Below are 21762 nucleotides of genomic sequence, written 5' to 3'. Positions count from 1 at the left end.
ATGCTCTTTATCTCACTGTTTCCGACGAGATGCTTCTCTCGCGCGCAGAGGAGAAGCTCAGAGGAGACCAAGTACTATAGGGCTATGAAAGGGAGAGAGAGAAGAGCGGACCCGACATATTATAGTACAAAATAATAATTCATAAATTATACGCGCCACGTCCGTTTAGTGCGGTGGCTCTCCGCGGCTTAAGTATACAGCTCACTGCACGCGAACGAGACGGAGACGAGACGAGACAAGAGTTGGAACGGGACGAAACGGGACGGGAAATACGCGCGAGAAAACTAATTCCTTTTCTCTTTTTCTTTTTCTCTTTCTCTCTCAAATTCGAGTTTCTAGCGTGACAGACCGAACATCTTGCACCGAGTCATTATATATTACTCTTCTCCTCTTTTTCTGCCGTTTTAAATGGCAAATAGCAGTCAATCAGCGACGAATCAATTGTATCGGGCAATAATAATCGGAGCGACACATCACATGCAAGAACAACGGCTTACATGACGCGCGCGCGCACACGGCGGCTTTCATCCGCGTGTAACGCCGTAACCGGTAGCGTGCCCGTTGCCCGCGTGTGTAATTTGCATTAATTATCTTCAGACCTCTCCGCACACCGTTTGCCTCTGAGCACACGATGAGGCACGGAGATACGGAAAACGATGTATCGCGTATGCAAATAAAGCGAAGAGGAGATGAAATACGAGTCGAAATGCGAGACGCGATTCTTAGGACGGCAAAAAGTGAAATCAGCGGAAATGCGGATGGAATCGAACCGATAGTTTAACATTCCACTCTTATTTATCATAATTTCGCTTACTCTCTTAAATCATATTAATGTATTATTATTGGAAAAAAGACAGTCATTGATGATCTCACAACGTCGATAAGACGGGGGAGGTTCGACAAAACTATACGATTTAATATTTTTCTTAATATTACGATTAATTTTTTCTTTTATTTTATTTTCATTTCTTCTCTTTTTAAATTTTATATAATATATATATATATATATATTTATTTATTTATTTAAAAATTTTTTTAAATTAACAAGTTATTTTTAATTTAAAAGGAGAGGTTTAATTCAAATTCCTCCTACCTTTCTCTCTTAAGATCTACCAGTATTTATAAGTGTAGTGTAATCAATAAAATCTTATCGAAAGAATCAATTAATGATTGTTCAATTATTAATATTTTGAAAAACATTATGTAGGTATTTAAAATAAATTGTATTTTTTGGTAAAGAAAAATCTGAGTTTAACCAAAATTCTTGTTCATTTTTTGTATATTTATTTTAAACGTAAAAAGTGTAATATCTATATAATTCTGAATTTGAATATTAGTTATGTGTTCATTCCAGATATATGTGCGAGAGGAACAGACTCTTCCCAGCAAAATAAAAAATAAAAAGAATTTAATAACTGTATCTTGTAAATATATATTATCATTCTTGATTTTTCACTAAAATTTTACTGCCATAATCAATAGTATATAAAAGACAAAAAAGCAAATTTTAATGTTTTCACTGAGCATCACTAATAAAACATTCATCAATTTTTAGTGAATTTTTTTGTCGCTGCTTTAATCAATTTTCACTGATTCAATTTAAGAGAGTAAGAGTTTCTCTTAAAAGAGAAATTTACAAATTGAAGACTTTCAATATTCGGATATAATTTAATACTTGAGATTATATTCTTCGATTCTTGGATGTTTAACATCTATCATATAGCAAAAAAATCAATTTAAAGAAAAAAAAATATATTCTCTCCATGTCTTTTTCTCTCTTTTATCTCACACGGGCTTGATGCTTTTATTACAAAAAAATTCCACGTATATAGCGTAAATGTATAGAGCTCTTTTGCCGAAGAGTCCCTGCGTTCTTATATGTATAAAACGCGTTAAACTACGTGTCCGTCTAGACATACGTTAAGGACATAACGCTTATCGATTATTGTTCCGGAGCGTACTTATATGCTCTTCGTCTCGAATCGTTCATGTTGCTTCGAATGTTACGTATCGTGCGCATTTACTACGTGTGCTGCGGTAAGAAAGAAGGAGAGCAAAAGAAGAGAGAGAGAGAGAGAGAGAGAGAGAGAGAGAGAGAGAGAGAGAGAGAGCGAGAGAGAGAGCGAGAGATAGAGAGAGAGAGAGTAGAGAGCGAGATCAGCTACTATGCTCGCTCGATCTCGCGTCGCTCTATCTGCTCGGCTAGCTAGCGACTCGCGCTCTCTCTCTCTCTGCTCTCTCTCTCCATCTCTCTGCTCTCTCTCCTCTCTCTCTCTCTCTCTGCTCTCTCTCGCTCTCTCTCTCTCTCTCTCTCTATCTCTCTCTCTCTTCTTATCTCTCTCTCGCCTCTATCGTATCTCTATCTCTCCCCTCTCTCTCTCTCTCTCTCTCTCCTCTCTCTATTCTCTCTCTCTCTCTCTATCTCTCTCTCTCCTCTCTCTCTCTCTCTCTCTCTCTTCCTCTCCCTCCCTCTCTCTTTCTCTCACGATTTTTACCCTAGGTAACCCTCCCTCACCCTTGCATTCGTTGTAGTCGCGTCGAGTCGAGTTAGCTCGTGAGTGAGACGAGGCGAGGCGAGACGAGACGAGACGAGGCGACTCATCACGCTTGTTTTCCGCCTGCCCGCGATTAGCAAGAGTCATCCTGGGAGGCCCTTCTTTCGCACCTTTCGAGACGGTTTCTTCATACCTCCGCGAACGAGGCGACTGGGGTGGAGACTCGGACGTGACGTCAATGGAAAACATACGTACTGTAGTGATCGACGCTGCGACAAGGATGACGAGGAAGTCACTCGGTAAGTCTTTCTTGACACGCTACCACGCGCCTGTCTTTTATATACCACGCTGATTTTCGAAAATTTATAAGTTCGAGTACCAATCTTTTGATTGACTATACAGATTGATAAATCCTTTTCTACAATTAAAGTATTAATATTAATAAACGGAGAGATTAAAAGGATTTTTCAATCTGTATAGTCAATAAAAAGATTCATGGTCGAATTCAATTTCGCGCTGCTATCGGTATGACAAATTCTTAGGATCATTTTAAACACGTAGATTTCTCTCGATATACTGCGCACATGTACTTATATACACATACACGCAAAGATTTAATGATCCGATCCCGATCCCGCAAATTGTCAATTTTTATTAGGCTAGAGATTATTCCGTGCGTATCTTTGGGAGCTTCCGAAAGTTCAGTGCGAAGTACACTGTAAGTCGTGTGGTGACGCACCGTAGGCGAGTAGGTGGGGGGAGGGGGACGTCTGAGAATAAGATTTTACCGATAGATCTTTCGCGAAAAGTTGATCGCGTGATTATTCGAAAAATGTAATTTCGCGGTGTTTTTTTATTTTTATTTTCACGTGTCAAACAACATCTCTGATCTAACAATATAAGGTTTGGTTGACTTTTACCATTGAGGAAAGATTTTTATTAATTATTACTGGCGAACCTTAAGGATTATTATCTGCAATATAAGGTGAGTTCTTGACGAATACACACCTAAAAGATTTATTTTTTTTATTAATTTTTATTTATGATATTGCTCATTTTCTTAAATACCTATCTCTTAAATATATTCTCTTATAAATACACATCTATATACACATACACACAAATAAGATTTAATGATCCGATCCCGATCGCGCAATTTATCCATTCTTGTTAGGTTAGGTTAGATTATTCTGTGCGTATCTTCGGGAGCTTCCGAAAGTTCGGCGCGAAGTACGCTGCAAGTCGTGTGGTGACGCACTTATTATTATGTTTCTATATACACTTTGTTCTTAAAACTGAGTTCAAAAGGCATATTTAAAACTAGGTAGAACTGATAAATCTCGAAAAAACTAGGGGGCACTGAGTGTCAGCGAGTTTTTTTTCCAATGAAAGGCTTTATCAATTTGTCGTGCAAATGATGTTAATTTGTTGTTAATTTATTGTACACTAAAGAACTGATGAAAAAAACCTCTGTAGAAAAAAAGTTTTATTCATTCTGTCCCTTGAGAATTCTTCCGACAGTACATATTAATATTTCCATAATGACGGTATTTACAACTAGAATATATAATTACGCATTACTTTCAATTCTCGATTGAAAGTGCAGCTAATTATATATTAATATTCATGGGCCTGTGTTTTATATGCCTTTGTTTCACATATCGCTCAATCTTTATTTGATTCTAGTTGAGCACGTTTAATAGCTGCTTAATACAATGTGCAAACTGCAATAAAATTAAATGATAGGCACAAGCAAAATAATTAGCGATGAACACACACGCAATATACACAGACAGGCGCGACAGTCTTATATATATAGATACGCGTGCACGGAATTATCCTGCGCGTTGCGACGATTTATGGATTAGGGGAGTGACTCGGCCGTTTAAAATTTATCTGTTAGATTAACAGCTGTTGTATCCTCATATTCTCAACTCTCTGATATTCGTTAAAAAAGCACTGGTTCTTAAATCTTTGGATATTTTTGTTCAAATCCTTAAGTTCAAGTATTTCGATTATATTCTGAGAAAAATTTGCACATTAACTCGCAAGTATATAAAATACATACACACAATAGTTAAAAACATAACATATAATATACATACAACACAAATTTTATTTTATTTTTTTAACTTTTATTTTTATTTTTAAGTTGAAATTTTTAATTTTTAATTTTTAATTTCTAATTTTCAATTTTAATTTGAATAATAAATAAAAAACCACTCCTCAATGTTTAAAGTCGACCAGACTGGCAATAATTTATTATAAATAATTATTTGAAATACAACAACGTTTCGGCTGTCATTGCAGCCCTTTTCAAGTACATCAAATTTAAAACAGTAAATCAACTTCTATGCAAACTACCGACAATGTTAACGCTTATTTTGATGAACAATGCAAGACTGACAGAAGTAAGCACATATTAAATAGATGTTAACTGTTCGCAAGAATCTTAGTCACTGATCAAATAATTATTTATAATAAATTATTGCCAGTCTGGTCGACTTTAAACATTGAGGAGTGGTTTTTTATTAATTATTACTGGCAACCTTAAGGATTATTATTTATTGAATAATAAACTTAAAAATTTATTTTATTTTATTTCATGTATTTGATGAAAAACTTTATTTTTTTGAGTAATTGTATTTATTCGTATAAAACGTGGTTTAAGTACTTTTTAAATTGTTTATTGCACGAAGACGATACACAATGCTACAAACTATCAAGTAGTAATATAATTGATAATATTTTCGCCTTCGATTGTGTTGTGCTGTAAATATTCTGTTTCGATTAGGTTGTTCCGACGGATACACCCGACCGACGGGAGTAGGTTGTAAGTTATGATAGTTCCATTTTATGCAATCCGTGTGCTAGTTTTCGAAGTTGAAATTAAATATGGGTGATATTTACACACAGTAGAAAAAAATTAAGTTTATTTCGTTTTTATAATTGTCTTCTTTACACATAGATAAGTTATTTTCAACAATTTTAATGAATTGTTTAAATAGCAAGTTAATCTCTGGAGAATAGGTAATAATGCTATCGACTACGCTGATTTCAATAATATTATAATATTTTACATCATAATTATGTGTGTGAGAGAATACATAAATTAAATGTTGAAATGGAAATAAATTTTCTTGCAATCTCAATACACAAGTTTCTATGGGAGAAGGTAATAATTATGATTGCGGCGTGTAAAGATCTCTTTCTACCGACTTCTATGGCATATTGATATCGCATTTATGTCAAAACGTAAGTTTCTCGTTATGTAAAACTTTCCGTTTGACATGACTTTAATTTTGACGGGTTGGAATGGTCTCTTCAGTTGGCCGGAAAGTTTCTATTTCTCAACTTGATCGGTCTTTCTTCTCTTGACTCCTTAATTGCACTACAAGTATATTTATGCGCTCATCTTGTTGCACGTAAAGTCCATTTTAAGACGATCTGTAATTTGCGTATGGTATTCTTCTGCTTGCTACTACATATGTGCGTAGCGTTAAAATAAAAGTAGACGCGTAAAAGAAAAGACGCATTTTTTTATTATATCAAACTGTAATAAATACAAGTCATAATTATATGTATATGTAAAAAAATGTAATACTCATATAATACATGTATAATACTCATATAATTATTAGTGTAATTAAATGTGTTTGCATCGACATTTTATTTTTCTAATTTGTTATCTTAATTTTTATTACTATAGAGCATGTGTGTTTATATATATATACATACATATAATGAAGTATATACTCTGAGTATATGTTAGAATATAATTATTTAATTGCAATAATATTATGATTTATAATTATTGTTGATATATAACATGCAAAGATGAATGTGTTTTTATAGTTTAGAAAGCATATTATTTTTCTATCTCGAGAAATAATTCTAGATCGAGAAATAATTTTATATCACAAGATACACACATAAGATTCTGAAACGTATATATATGGTTATTAAATTTACCAATTTATTTTCACGAATATCTTTGCTTACATAAATATAAAATATTCTTTTCACAGATATATTATAATCACAAATATTTACATTACAACGGCTTTTAGGTAGGATCGTGTTTCGATGCTTATCGTGAATTATCGATCGTTTAAATTGGGCTTAAGCGGATGATGTATTCGAGTAGATCGAGTAGCACGATGTCTTTCTCGATTTGTCGGATGCGGCGATTCGAATGCGGCTTTTCTCAAAACCATGTTCGTGTTCATCTCTTGCATCTTCGGTAGGTCCCGTATAAATACCAGAAACGCGCGTTTGGCCCGAAGGCGTTCTCCGTCCGGACGGAGAGCAATCGTAAAAGGTCCTGGAGCTCTAATTTATAGCCGACCGCTGCAATACCGGTAATCTAATTAGTTTAATGATCGAAAAATATTTCCCCGAGTCTTTCTTAATCCGAGGATAGGTAGCGCCGGCTTCGTCTGAATTCGGCATTCAATGCCGAAACTTATCCGCGAAAATATGTATCTTCGTGAAAGTTTGATTTCCAAATGCACAAAAAAATTAAGATAGGTTGATATGAATTGCATAATCATTTTGTTTTTTGATGCTTTATCATATTTTGCTGATGATCGCTATTAGCGATGGGATTAAGTATTTTACGAATACGTTTGAATTTGTTTACCATAGTTTCGAACTCTCTATATAATTACTTTAAAAACCGGTACTTTTAAGTAAAAGTAGAAGATCTGAATGAGGAAGGTTCAAATCTCAAATATAAGAGCAGTACTTTCAAGTAGACTTGGATCAAGTACGTTCAAATCTTTTATAAGTATTTTAATGATGGGATTTAATACAAAAAGGTTCGAGTGTAATTGTATAATTTTGAACTTTCTATATCTGTAAGTATATTTGAACTTGGATCAAGTATGATTAAACCTTTTATGAATACTTATAATAAATTGCGAGTAGATGGATAAATAGGTATATGAGTGGAATGATAGAAAGTACTTAGAAGTCAGAGTACTATTCTGAATTTTATAGATACTTAATTGTATTTCACAAGTACAATATATTTTTGAAATATTTTATTTCTTATGAGTATTTGAAAATCAACTTGTTTCAACAAATGAAACTTGATTATTAGATTCGACTTGAATTTTTAAGTACATATTGAACTTGATCCTTTCTTAAGGAAATCCTCCAGCAAACAACGAACTCTGACAAAATAGTAGCGCCCCCATTTTAGAATTAAAAATATCGGTAATTACTGATTAATTTTTGAAGAATAATTACTGATATTTTGAATTTCACACTATAAATCATCTAGATTAAACATGTATTAGAAATCCATGTATATACATGGCATACATGGAGTCACTTTCTGCTACGTTTGATACTATTATAGATTTGAATGTAAATATATATTGCTGTTTTTTGCTCTATTATACCTACAACGCACGCACATATACATAGGAATCGTAATACAAACCGTACTTTCATATTAGACTTCTAATCTAGATTTAGAGGATAACAGTTCTTTTTTTCATGTATCTTAAGCCCAGGGATCTTGTGTTTATATTCATATAAAATGTATATTTTTTATATAAAGTACTACATATAATAATATGATGAATGACGACTCGACTGTCAAGTCGATCGAAACGTCATATCGAGATAAAAATTGATAAGAAAAACTGTAATTCCATAATTATTTCTCATTTTTCATATGAAATCGAACTTCCCTAGGATCATTGATGTATGTATTGCAATCATAGAGAAACATTTTTAATTCTGTCAAATTAATGCGACAAAAGACTAGAAATATGAAAATAATAATTGGTTGTTAAAACGGACAAACGTGAAGGATTCCCTTAAATTATGCTATGCGACAAAGAAAAGAATATTAATACGATCTATATAAAAAACGTATATATTTTAGAGAACATTATGATGTATACATAAAAAGTATTTTTACAACTTGTCATAGTTATTTCCATTAATAATATAAATTCGATAGATTATGTGGAGATAAACAAAGATCTCTGATCAAATTTATATAAAAAAAAAATTTGCATAGACTTGCATACAAATTCTCGTCATATAGTAACGACAGATCCAGTCGAGAGCGAAACCGTTTGAATAAGGAGCATACGCAATTGCGAGTCAATTGCGGTTTACAATATCGCGCGACAGTAGGCTCCCGCTTCCGCGGAAGCTAAACCTTCACCGGTCGTTTCGTTATTGTCAGTTTAGCTGACTCGGTTAGGTTTCGCAAGGCGTTTCTCGCTCGCGTGTCCAAAAATTCCGCGCATCGGCGTCGTCGCGGAAGCCGGACGGCACGCGAAACCAGATGCGTCATCAGATGCGAAACAGATAATTACGTCGCAGTCGATAAAGGGTGACCACTTCCTCCAAACCTCCAATCATATTGTCGTCGTGTATCGTCGACTTGTCAAATAGCCGTACCAGCTAATATAATAACGCGCGAGGGCGGTGTGTATGTGTGCGCAAAGAAAACACCGGATGTGCGAAGAAGAGAGAGATATATTCTTCCTACCGTTGTCGAAACGTGTACTCGCCATGCACGTTGTCACATTTATGTCGATTCTCCCAATTGACGATTTCAATTGGCGTGCGATGACACCGGTGACCACTATATACCATTTTTTTGGATTAAACGAGCGCGTCACATCTGCGAGAGCCCAGTTCCTTCCGTTCGGGAAAAAAGAACGAGGTTCTCCAACTCAAGTTCGAAATCGCTCCACTTTTTGAGAGCGCCGGTTACAAAGAGATAAGGAGAGAAAGAGAGAGAGAGAGAGAGAGAGAGAGAGAGAGAGAGAGAGAGAGAGAGAGAGAGAGAGAGAGAGAGAGAGAGAGATGCGCGTTACAACGGACGCGTATATACGCCAATCGTAATTACCCGAATACGCGCATTGTAATTATCGCCGCTCCTCGACTCGACCGTAACTCGGCGAAGGTTTGACGTAATTGCCAAGAGGTTATTAACCGGGAAATCGTGGTCGCGCGGCGGCGGCGGCGGCGGTACGACTTGTCATTACTCGTGTGAAGAGAAGCATAAAAAAAAGAAGAAACTATTACGAGCGCGAAATCGCGTGTGAACGTCGGTTTCGCGAGCCAGAGAGGAAAAGGAGGAGCTTAAATCTGTAGGAGAATCGCGACGCCGGCCAGAGTCCACTTGGTAGGCTTTTCGCGGGTCTTCAGATTGAACGTCCAGATGTACGTAGGTCCGCGCATTCTAGTTCTGTAAATTGGACACTCGTACATGTTCTTCGTCTCTTGCTTGTCTTGGGTGATCGCCTTCACGAACACTACCGGCATTAGGCAGAACAGTTCCTTGTGCCGGCTATCCGTGATAATACCAATCGGGACATCCCATCGCGCACCCTCCATATACAGGCCGTTCACGTATGCGCCCTCTCGCGGCGGCACCCTGTGATAAAAAGATTATCTTGGTATAATCGCGTTGGGGATTCCTCGAGAACAGGTCAAATTTCGAAAAATTTATTGCATCAAAAATTTAGTGCACAACCTGTTGTGTACTTTAGGGATTTTAAGTTCGGTAAAAAAATAGGGATTTTGGAATTTTATATATTTCCGGAAAGATCTCCCCTTTCTCACGTAGTTGTCTCTTACGTAATTTCCTCCTTCTGCTTTCTGGTCACATCGCAATGCAGACACATCTTGTCCAAGGGCCACTCGTTTTTACGGGCGGTTTGCTGCATGATGGCGGTAAGTAAGGACTGCGGATTGAAGAAACCACCCAGCCAAATCGACAACGGTAACTGTCAAAAAAACGCGTTCCGCAAGAAGGCGTTAGATTGGTCAAACGCAGAAAGAAAGACTAATTTTTTTAACGTAATAAAGCGAATGATGAAACCATATCTTCTCGAGTTGGTTGCATCGTGTGACAAAATTTCAGATCTTTTTTCCCCACGTTTTTCAATGAAAATATGTAATTTCTCTTTTAATTTATTTGCCGTTCGTAGCAGTCGTTTTTTTCTCTTGCTGCAAACCGCGGTCTCGCCTTTACTTACGTTAAAATCTACCGTCCAATTCGATAACTCGGTTATTCGATTGAGCATGTCCGCGAACCAGTTCGACAAACCAAGAGTGGAGGGATAAGCGCGTTTGGTCCATGACGGTGGTACAGATTCCATAAACAGGTGATTTTGCAGATCCTCCATGTCCGCGCTGATCGTGAGCTCTCCCTAAAATGGATATTTAGATTTGTCACATCACTGTTTTTCGATATTCTTCATGTCAACCACCCACCCTCAAACCGAGATCCAACTCTCTCAGAGATCTTTTTAGTTCTTTGCAAAGCGTATTCATATGCTCGCATTCTTGGAGAGCGACGATAACGAAAGGAGTGCGATCTTCTACCTGGGAGAAACAGAGAAAAAAAGTTAAATTTTATTTATCACCATAAAAAAATAAATTACGATATTAGTAGTGCTGCGTGATGTTATAAAGATAGAGGAGAGAAAATTAAAGCTCGCGTCCGAAGCGGCAATAAAGTCGAGGACATAAAATGCGTAATGACCGATGTTAGAAAGGTAACACATGTATAGAAGCAGTTAGGAGACTGCATTAAATATGACATCGGAATAATTGATAATTATAATTTTCTAATGACTTTGTGACACACACAGTTTAAGTAAGCAATTATCACATTTAATGATTATATTTATATGAACGATTGTGCCATTATATTGTGGTGTGACATTAGATTGAAAAATATCTTTATGTCGCATTTATTCCAGTGTTCCTTTTGTTTTCAAAATTAACTGAACACGATTCTTATAACGAGTCTGGATTATAATAGCCTGACATCAACCTTGCTCATCAAGTCTGGTATATTAAACTCCTCGGGAAGCTTGTCGAGTAAATCCTCTATCATAACCTTCACCTTGTCCTCTTTCGATAACACTCCGGCTGTTACATCGGCGACGTCCCGCGGCTGCATCCCCCAGATTGTCCTGAATAAGTTCTCCGCCGTGTTTGTAAGGAACCCTGTGCAAAGGGGTAACAAGACTATTCATTGCGTTTTAACGCGAGTAGAATAAAAACTGCACGATGAATGAAATATCGCTGATCTTATTAGGTAAACTTTATTCTCAACAATTGATTCGAAAATTGATCGCGAAAATTTTACCGATTTCAGCATTGGGGTGAAGTCCATACAGGACGGGGCTCTCCGTCGGCAAATAATTTTCCACATATTGATGGTAGCCCTCGTAATCAGTACTGGGTGGCACCAGAAAACCCGGCGCTAGATTTAATTCGCCTTCGACCAATTCCGGCTGTAGATATTCGAGGAGATACGTTCTACAGAGCCTTCTGTCCCAATTATCGGTTATATGACCACCATACATGATCTCTCCGAACAAATAACGCAAATCCTCCCAGGGTGTCTTGGTATTACCCTCGAGATAGTTTAACAATACCGAAGCACTGATGGTCAAGTCGCCGACGTTAAAGGGATATAACTGTGCACGTTAATGAAATATTAAAAATAAGAAAATTGAGTAAAGACATTTATTAAAAGGTGCTTCAGCATCTTTTGATATCCATCAATTTATATTATATTATATATAATAGAGTGTTTCAGAATTAGCGGAAAAGTTTTTAATGGCAGATTCCTAGTATCATTTGGAGACGATTTTTTCTCAGCAAAAATGTCGCGGCACCAATAATTTTCAAATTATTAAGCAGTTGAAAATAAAGGCTTTTTTGGAAACTAAGCTTTTTTGAAATAAAATATTAACAAAACTACATTCTTCAGTTAATTTTAGGTAGAGTTTGCTTTAATAGAATTTTAATATAAGGCCTCGTTATATAAAGTTACATAATAGCAAAAATTGAGAACATACTAAAAATGATGCCATCCTCAATATTTTCACTAAGGAAAAATCGTCTCCAAATGATACGCAGGAATCTAACATTAAAAACTTTTCCGCCAGTTCTGAAACACCTTGTATAATTATTACTGGATGTAGTCTTCTATATAGAATTTTTTAACTTTCTATTTAAAATTCGTCTAAAATTTAAAACTTACGTGATTGGAGTCATCATTTTGTAATATATGACTCACAAAGTTATAGAACACTTTATCGAATTACATAGAATATTTGAACATAGAATTTTTACATAGAATATTTGAAAGCCTAATGCTTAAGTAGCGCGAATACCAACCCTATTCCATCCTTGCGCCCCGAATTTTCTACGTTCGGCTACAGCAGCGTGATAATAACAAAGAGCAAAGAGAATAGCTTTGAACTCTGTCTCCTTGGTGCAAGACTCCAACGTTTCCTGGCTAAAGTTGTCCAGAGCTTTGTGGATATTGGCACGTATACCCGTCGGCGGTTCATTGGTGATCTTTATGGCCGACTCTAATATGCCCTTCGATCACATCGTGAAATGTTATATGCAAAAAATTTGACAAAAGTTTAGAAATGACAAACGTTTAGAAATGATGCTCACAAAAATTGAAAAACTTATCACTTTTTTTTTATTTGTAATTTTTTTACGATAAATTGCATGTAAAAAAATAAAATGTATGTAATAAAAAAATAAAACCAATATTTTTCTCGCTTATTTCTTTACTGGGGGATTAAAAAAGGAACAAAGGGGAATTTTGAGATCTCAACCACAAGATACGAATTCTTAAGTTTCTCAATTTTTGCAATAACATTGCGTTGGCTCTGTTGGCTGATATATATAATATATATTGGGTATTTATTTCGAGAGCGGATAAAATATTCGTAAAAAAAAAATTCACTTTTTCTGGCAATTTTTAAAATTTTTCATTGGTTTTAATTGTTTTCAATTTCTTTTACCTGCGGTATTATCGACTCATGAGGATCGGGGCTTGGTTCCGCACTAATATAAAGACGATAGTTTTTGTGCGACTCGTCTGAGAGCTGTTCTATTTTCTTTTCCAAATTTGGCAACCAGTTTCGCACCAGATGGATATTTTGAAGTATAACCCAGTGACCGTCGCGCGCCGAGATGTCCATCGCCTCTTCGGCGACGGGCTCTTGACCTTGTCCCAAGGATACGTTGTGGAAATTTTGTGCATCGAACGTAAAGCCGAGCCGTCTACCGAGTTTCTCGACATCCTACGTTAAGCGGCATCGTTATTCCGTTAAGTAATCAATTAATTCACTTTTAGTTATGTTCAAAGTTCAAACTAATACTAGTTTCACTAATATTCGATAGAATCGTGAAAAAAGTACATGCGTACTTATATCCGAGTAGTCGCCAATTAAAATTATCTCTAATGTCTAGAGACGTAGAAAACGTGCCTTTAAAGGATCGACTCCCGGAGACAAGATGAAAAATACCGGCGTGCTCGCGCTCGTCTCTTCGTATGATTTTTCGAATAGCTGCGTACGGAACTGTATGAATTTTGCACCCAGTTTCTCTTCCACGAAACCTCTATAGAAATCGTTGAAACATTAAATTAGATATAAAATAAGCAATATGCATTCCAAAATTCAAGTCGAAACCAATAATCGAGTTGCACTCTTAGGATTCGAATAATACTTATAAGAAATAATATTTTATATATAGTACTTGCGAAGTAATCGAATCTAGAACAGTTATATTCAAATTTTAGATTGAATGTACCTGCAAGATTTGAAATAGTACTTATAGGTATTTTTATTGCAAGGAATTAAATCTTTTATAAAAAGACTCAAACTCTAAGATGAAAAATATTTATATACACACAAGGTGATTCTAAATAAATATAAAAATATAGAGATATAAGGTTCCGAAGAATAAATCACTATAAAAGTGGCTTTAAGCCGAAGCAGGGTATTAGTACTCGAAAATTAATTTATTTAAATACAAGAATATCTAATATAGATCAAAACGTTTGCCAATTGTATTTAAATAAATTAATTTTCGAGCACTAATACTAATAGAAAATGTTCAAAATGTATTTAATTTGTTCAAAAGTTGAAGAAAACTTATTTTTTATCTCTCTCCTTAGAAGAGTGTAATTTCTCAAGGAAAGATATAGGGGTATATGTTTATATGAAAGATTCCTTTCTTGATTTTCGACAAAAAATTTAAAGTGTATATAAATTTACACAATGTATATAAATTTAAAAACTCGAAAAATATACGGTTTACAGAAAAAAGTTTCAGATAAAAGTTGTAGGGCTAAAAAATCTATTTATTTAAGATGAGTTGCTAAATAAATCATTACGATATTATGATATAATGAAAGCCCATTGGTTTTTAGGGGTCACATTTGAAAATTCAAATTATTCTACAATGCAGTTCTAATAAGATGTACAAGAATGTTGTACGTTTTGTGTATAATATCAGTACAAACTAATTACTAATTATTATTCATCGCAACTGAAAAATCTTGTAAACTTTATTATTGTTTATGGTTGTGATCTCTTGAATTAGTGAAGGTTTTTCCGTATTCTTCGACATCCTTATCTACGGACTCTTTTTCCATTTATCTTCATTTTTAAGATTTGTTAGAATTGTAATTATAGCAAGCTTTTCAGAACTGTAACAAACTCAAGTTTTGTAATTCGGAAAATACCTTATAAAAAATCTTTATTATAGTGTTTTGAAAAGCTCTCGAGGTAAGCTACAAGAATATGTAATCAAAAATATAGAGTTCTATTTAAGAAATTCAAGATGACCTTATTCTGACCTTGGGAACGCCACCCAAGGTCAAACTGATAAGATCAATAAATAGACTTTTTAAACCCTGTAACTTTTGTCTGGAATTTTCTTCTATAAAACATATATTTTTCGAGATTTTTAAGGGGTCCGACCTTTTTGGGACACCCTGTATAATTGCACATATTTTATTGATTTTTATTCAAACAAACATTCAGTCTAGAGCAAATTGTACCGTATGGCGTAGACCATTCGATCTAGTCTCACGCATCTCATTATGCAAAGTCTCTGAAAGGCTGGCTTATTTTTCCATTCCTGAGGGAATTTTTCTCTCTCCGGCGTTTCCGATTCCACGAATTTCTTCCATCTCTTCGCCGCCCCGTCTATGTCGCGATCTAGATTGCGGAAATTTTCCATTCCGCTCAAATACTTGATGCCGCCCCAGGCGACATTGCTCAAAAAGTCCACCGGACTCGTCTGATCCGGTAAATAAGGAAATCGCAAGAGAAAATCTACCTCGGTTGGATCTATCTCCTTTGTTTGCAGGAGAATCTAAACCGCAAGTATTTGTTAATACCTATATGTTCATTTATTCGACATGATTGCTTTATAATTAATATTTTTTTTATTAAAAATTTATGAAAACTAATTTTTCAATATAGATGTAAAAAAAGATGTAATAAAAGCTAAACGCGAAATAAAGGTAAGTATAAGTAAAAACTTTTAAATAATTTTAGTACTTTTTTACATATATTGACATATTCATATCTTATTGTTTTATTGATTTTAATGTTTTTGGTATGAGAGTCTTTATTGTTTATTATGCCAAAAAAAGAGCCGCATCGTATTTACGAGATGATATAGTACCTGAAGAGTCAGCTGACAGAGAAATATGAGCTTGTCGCTCTCGAATAGTCCTCTACTGGTGTACGTAAAAACCAGATACGTGACGCTGTCGATCAGACTGGCGACGCGTTTACCGAGGGCGTCGGCCGGTTCCGCGAATTTAATAGCATTCTGAAAGACCGTGCTGAACGCCTTGAGAGAAAATTGGTACAGCATGTTGATCTTGTTGAGGTCGTTAAGAATGAAGTAGAGGAGGCTTGCCCCGGATGCCACCGGCCGATAGGACTCTCGCGCCTCGTCTATCCTTGTAGCGGTCACCTTCGTCTCGATCGCCTTCGCTTCGATCTCGCTCGCGGTCTTTTTCGTAGTTTCTAGGTTTTCCACGAGAGCGACGTCGCTTAGAATGTCGGGTCCCGCCGTTGCTAATCTGAACGAGAAACGTGACCATACTTGATGTAATTAGATGACAGACAAATTTAAAAAATAGATAAAACAGGTAAAAAACTTATTCTTCAACTTAAATCATGAATGCGAAGATTTCAATAAACAAGACTCTTACATATTCGATTGTCAAGTCCGCATTGACAGTAACGATTAATTCAAAACGATGGCAATAAAAATCTCTATATTGTTTTATCGATAAAAGATGTACAATAATAAACGAAAATAATATAATTAATAAATATAATTTTGTTTGTTAATAATAAGCATAAATGGCATTTTAGCAAGCTAAATTATTCTTGCGACTTAGAGCGTTATTTTTCGTTTTACTGCAGTGTTTTTATGTTCAAAATAATTGTGGTGTTAAAATATAGTCTCCCTATTTTGACATAATTTAATATGTGAAAGCAAATATTTATTTCATTTCGATACCTGTCAAAAGCTGGTTTTTATCCTTGGTTAGACTCAATTCAATTTAACATATGTATATGTTATTTATTGATTATCCAAAAGGAGAGTTTTCGATATATCTTACATGTCTGTTCTATCGATTTCAAATGCTATTGTATTGAAAAATACTTTTATTTTAACGTAAGTCGCAAGAATTTTCATGATATATTTTCTCGCTTCTGACATCATCAATCTAAGATGGCTACAGTAAATATATACCCAGTTAGTATTAGGATGTTCAATGTATGTCCAACGGCTATCCGTTTTTGGACATAAGACGTCTATTAAAAATCCAAATAAGATTCGTCGGATATCCGATGAACGTCCAAAGGATGTACATTTGTTATAACTTTGAATGTTATAACATAGAATGTTCAATATACATATTTAATGTTGGACTTATTATGGACTAATTTTGTATCTACTTTGAAAATCTTTTTAAATAATTTTAAATTTTAATTAAAATTATTTTAAAAAACAAATTATATTTAAAGTGATTTATTTTTGTGAGGATGTTATCTTTTCAATAAAACAAATTTTTTTATGAGATAACAAAGTATACTGGCATAATTATATACCAAAATGACAAATATGATAACTTAAATATAAAACTTTGGTAACTGAAAAAATGACCTTTTAGTATAATAATAAAAACATACAATACTACTGTTCAATAAACTTATAATAATAAACTGTTTCAATAATTTAAAAAAATGGTTTTTATCAAGTAATAGCACAAAATTCAAACTTTACGAAACGCAGCGTTCGTGCGCGTATTACTCGATATTTATCTTAATTAAATTGTGCTAATTATTATTGTTATATAAAATAAATAAATTGTAATTAAGTATAATTTTATAATAAAATAATATAATTTATTATTTTTAATGTATAAATTAATATATAAAACTTAATATATATATATATATATATATATATATATATATATTATTAATATATTGAAAATCTAATGGATATAAATAAAAATAATAAAATTCATGTAATATCCAAATGCGGACTTAAAATATATATAGATTCTGAATGGGATATCCATTTCAATTCCAATAACGGATGTCTCCTATATGTTCATTTTATGTGGACGTGCGGACATTAATCGGACTTAAAATGGACGTTCTCTGAACGTCCAGTGCTATCTGGGCAGGATCCTTAAAGACATTAAATTAACTAACATTAAATTCGTGTGCACAAAAATTGAATCGAAAAATTAGTAAATTCGATGTAATCGAGATATTTCTAACGATGAGATAAAGTATCTTCGCAAATAGATTTGAATTTGTATGGATAGGTTAGTTTTAATAAGTTAGGTTAAGTTAATTTTCGAATTCTCTATGTATATTAAAAACAATAATTTTCAAGTAGATTCGAACCTGAACAAGATAGTTTTGAATAACTCTTTATAATAAGTATATTTTGAAATACGAGACAGTACTTCCATAAATACATTCGAACTAGATAAAGTATATTCGAATCTTATAAGTATTTATATGTATGATATATAGAGAGATAGAGATAAACTATCTTATTTAAAATCGAATTTGTTATCTTATTGTTAGAATTCGAGTGTTACTTGTAAAAGATTCAATTTTTTACGATAGAAAGTACTTATAAGTATTATTTTAAATTTTAAATATTTTTGAAATTCGAACATATCTGTTCTAGATTCGATTACTTCACACAATAAGTACGATACATATATGAAATATTTCTTATGAGTATTATTTGAATTCTAAATAAAATAAAACTTGGTTATATCGGATTCGATTTTTGAGTATACATTGAACTTGATCAAATATTTCATCACATTATAGAAAGTATGACTCACGTTACCTGTGTAACAAATCGTCCTCTAACACCTTCAGCGTGATCTTGAACATGTTTTGTTGAGTCGTGAGCTTGGCTTTGCTCGACTCCAGATCCGGACGTTCCGCTTTCACGACGGCGCCTAATAGCTGCTCCTCCAAACCGTCCTTCGTAACCGTGAAATTGATGAGCGTGGTCTGTGCTTGCATCTCCGGCTTGTAGTGAGGATTCGCCAGTTTCGTTTGCAAGATGAGACGGAAGCGCGGATCGTAATCCACCTCTTTGTCCCCCACCTTGATGGCCCTTTGTCAACGTTTGTTTTGTAAGTTCAATATTTCGTCGGATATTTCATGTTTAACTGATAAAAAAAGAAAAACATGTGTGTATACCTTCCTCTCTTTATTAAAACCCGACCCAGGATCGGATCTAGGACGGCGTCGACGGTTTCTCCAATACTCTCCAGTAACACTACCTCTCCGTGCGCGATAGCGTGTTCGATTCTGTCGAGGTAATTCTTTTGAGTTAAACGCAATACCACTAATTTGTCCCCGTATTTATTCTTGATCCACTTGATTCCCTGTAATTGCGGGTCGATCATTAGTGGCCACCTGGACGAATTCGTGAGTATCGTCGCATTTTCAGAGGACATTCTATCCGTAGGTAAACCTATATGTAGGAGGATCGAGGAAAATAGATTTCGATGGGAAAAAGTTTAATCTATATTTTTTTATGTATTTGTTTATTTATATTTATATGAAAGAGTACTGTAAAATTGCGATTTTCAAAATTGTGCGATTAAAATAAATGAAGTAAAATAAAAGAATCAAACGTGCCACTTACCGTCGTTATTCCACTGGGCGATCTTCGCGTCGTCGGTCATTAAAGACAACGGATCCAAGTCTGGTGTGTGCGGTATTGGCACTTGCAGGTTGTCGAGAAACGGTAACCAATGTAAATTCATGAGATCCATTCTGTATTTCCTCGTAAAACATCCCATATAAGAGATGAATGCCGTGACGAGCAACACATTGCCCGGTAGGGTAATTTCAGATTTTTTTAACCTGTTTTGTGGTGTATCGCACAAATGTATTTAGAAATACGTTTAACGCGGGTAATTGACATTTTATCTCGATGCTTGAAAATAAACTAATTGCATGAACCAAATTAGATTTAAATAAGTATGAAAATTGTTACACATTTATTAATTAATACAATAAATTGAATCAATTATTACACAGTTCAACAAAAAAAAAGACCAGCACGAAACTAGTCGTTCTTATGGTTTTTTGGACGCTGAACACGAATCTGTTTTCAAAATTGCTCCATCACGTCACAATTTTAAGAGACATGCAATTAAGTTGCAAAAAGGGTTATTTTCACAAACTTTGTCATATTATAGCTACAATATGCGACGTGCTAAAGAAGTTTTCTTGCCACCAAAATAAAGTATATTGTTAAGATTTTTAGCTCTTAATAGAAATTTTCGGTGACGTGATGGAGCTATTTTGAAGACAGATTTGTGTTCAACGTCCAAAAAACTATAAGAAACGACTAGTCTCGTTCCGGTGTTCGAAAAAAAGTCATTTTTGTTGAGCAGTGTTATAAAAAGAAAATAATTTCTTATCCTTTCTCTGATGATTCAGTTGTCAGTATATGATGAACAGGAGTGTTGCATAAAGCGCATTTTGCCAAATTAACTCGATATTAATAGAACGCTTTTTTTGTTTTTCTAAATAATTCTTTTTTCTAATGTATAAGTAAACAAATAAACAAAATCTGTACACTTACACTTGCACAGTCTCGGCCCAACGAACGTTCTCGGACGCGAGGCCATTTACCAATCGATTTGCTAGATCTATAGTAAACGCGGTGGCTTCCGCTTCGTCCTGACACTTTTGTTTTGCGGCTAAAGCCACGTTCATCTTTTCGCTCAAAATGTCTAGCATCCTCTGAAGCTCCTGCAGAATGTGCGTGAACGAAGAAAATTTCAAAACCCACAATCCCTCTTATATTTTAATAGAAAAGATACATGAGAAACTAAGCAGAAATAACACTAGTTTATGCTGTAAATCGAGGGATAAACTCACCGCCAAGCGGTTCCTCAAAGAATGCAACTTCTCCACAGCGGCCCTCAACTCGGCATTTGCCTGAGCGAGCGCGGCTCTCAGAGGTTTTACGCCCTCGTTAATGTAATGAAATATCATGATATTTTTGACCCAACTGCACAGTCCTGCTGCCGCTTGTGATTTTGAATAAACGAAATCCGGATCGAACTCTAATCATATGTGTAACGTATTTTATTAAATACATATGATTTATTTTATTTTTCAGATATAAAACAACGACAACCAAATGACTGTGGTGTGTTTGTAATTGCGTTTACTGTATCATTATTATTTGGTTTAAAACTAGATATTATAAAATATGAACATTTTTTGATGAGAAGTCATTGCTTAAAATTTACGAAATACTTGGACTCTATTTCTCACATTAAAATAAAGTTTACGTTATTATTAATTATAAGTAAGCATTTAATTGATGAAGAATGCCTAAAATTGCCATCTTAATTCCATAGCTAATTATAATAGTTAAACTATAAGCAATGATACCTTTGGCATTGATGTATGGCTGGATCGCTTTAACGACCTCCGGATGTATGTTCTCTTTTTCATAATGCCGCAAGTGCGACAGAAAGCCGTCAATAGATCCCATTACCATTCTGCAGGCTTTCCAAGTCTTGTCTTTCGGAATTCTTCCCTCATGTGAGAATAGAATGAGCACAGCCTGGACGACCATTAGCACCGCTTCCGGCGGCGTCCCGAAAGATTTCAACTCGGTTATGTTATTCTGCAATCATGTAAGATTTTTTTTATTTTTATAGAACCCGCCATAGGTGCATATTTCGTTACACTAAAATACATGACAAGCTATCAGATTTTAAACTTAAGAATCTTCTTTTTTTATCATATGTGTTTTTCCCATCTGACAAGATTGTTATTTTCGAAACCCTTATTCATTTTTATTAGAAGAAATATGCCGTAAATAAATGCGCGATAACAATTTAAAAAAATTAGAC

The 21762-nt window shown here is 34.6% G+C and overlaps 1 protein-coding gene and 1 long non-coding RNA gene across 2 annotated transcripts in view; one reads left to right on the top strand and one right to left on the bottom strand.

Moving 5' to 3' along the window:
• Nucleotides 1–2579: 2579 nt before the first annotated feature.
• Nucleotides 2580–21762, top strand: part of LOC146724854 (uncharacterized) — a 60768-nt gene continuing 41585 nt past the window's right edge. Inside the window, exon 1 of the long non-coding RNA XR_014926143.1 lies at nt 2580–2794. This is a non-coding gene — a long non-coding RNA (uncharacterized LOC146724854). The remainder of the gene's footprint in view (nt 2795–21762) is intronic.
• LOC114933726 (dynein beta chain, ciliary) overlaps nt 8459–21762 on the bottom strand; it is a 57475-nt gene continuing 44171 nt past the window's right edge. Inside the window, 17 exon segments of the mRNA XM_085488769.1 lie at nt 8459–9906; nt 10110–10258; nt 10511–10684; nt 10749–10859; nt 11314–11489; nt 11632–11965; nt 12672–12878; nt 13316–13597; nt 13784–13916; nt 15364–15680; nt 15996–16401; nt 18714–18989; nt 19076–19352; nt 19527–19747; nt 20475–20644; nt 20774–20961; nt 21296–21533. Of these exon segments, the coding sequence (XP_085344895.1) occupies nt 9612–9906; nt 10110–10258; nt 10511–10684; nt 10749–10859; nt 11314–11489; nt 11632–11965; nt 12672–12878; nt 13316–13597; nt 13784–13916; nt 15364–15680; nt 15996–16401; nt 18714–18989; nt 19076–19352; nt 19527–19747; nt 20475–20644; nt 20774–20961; nt 21296–21533 (3954 nt within the window). The 3' untranslated portion in view covers nt 8459–9611.

The sequence above is a fragment of the Nylanderia fulva genome, unplaced genomic scaffold (assembly GCF_048542155.1).
Source record: "Nylanderia fulva isolate GAGA-0341 unplaced genomic scaffold, ASM4854215v1 Scaffold113, whole genome shotgun sequence".
Taxonomy (NCBI): Eukaryota; Metazoa; Arthropoda; class Insecta; order Hymenoptera; family Formicidae; genus Nylanderia; species Nylanderia fulva.
This window is presented reverse-complemented; position numbering and strand designations above follow the sequence as displayed.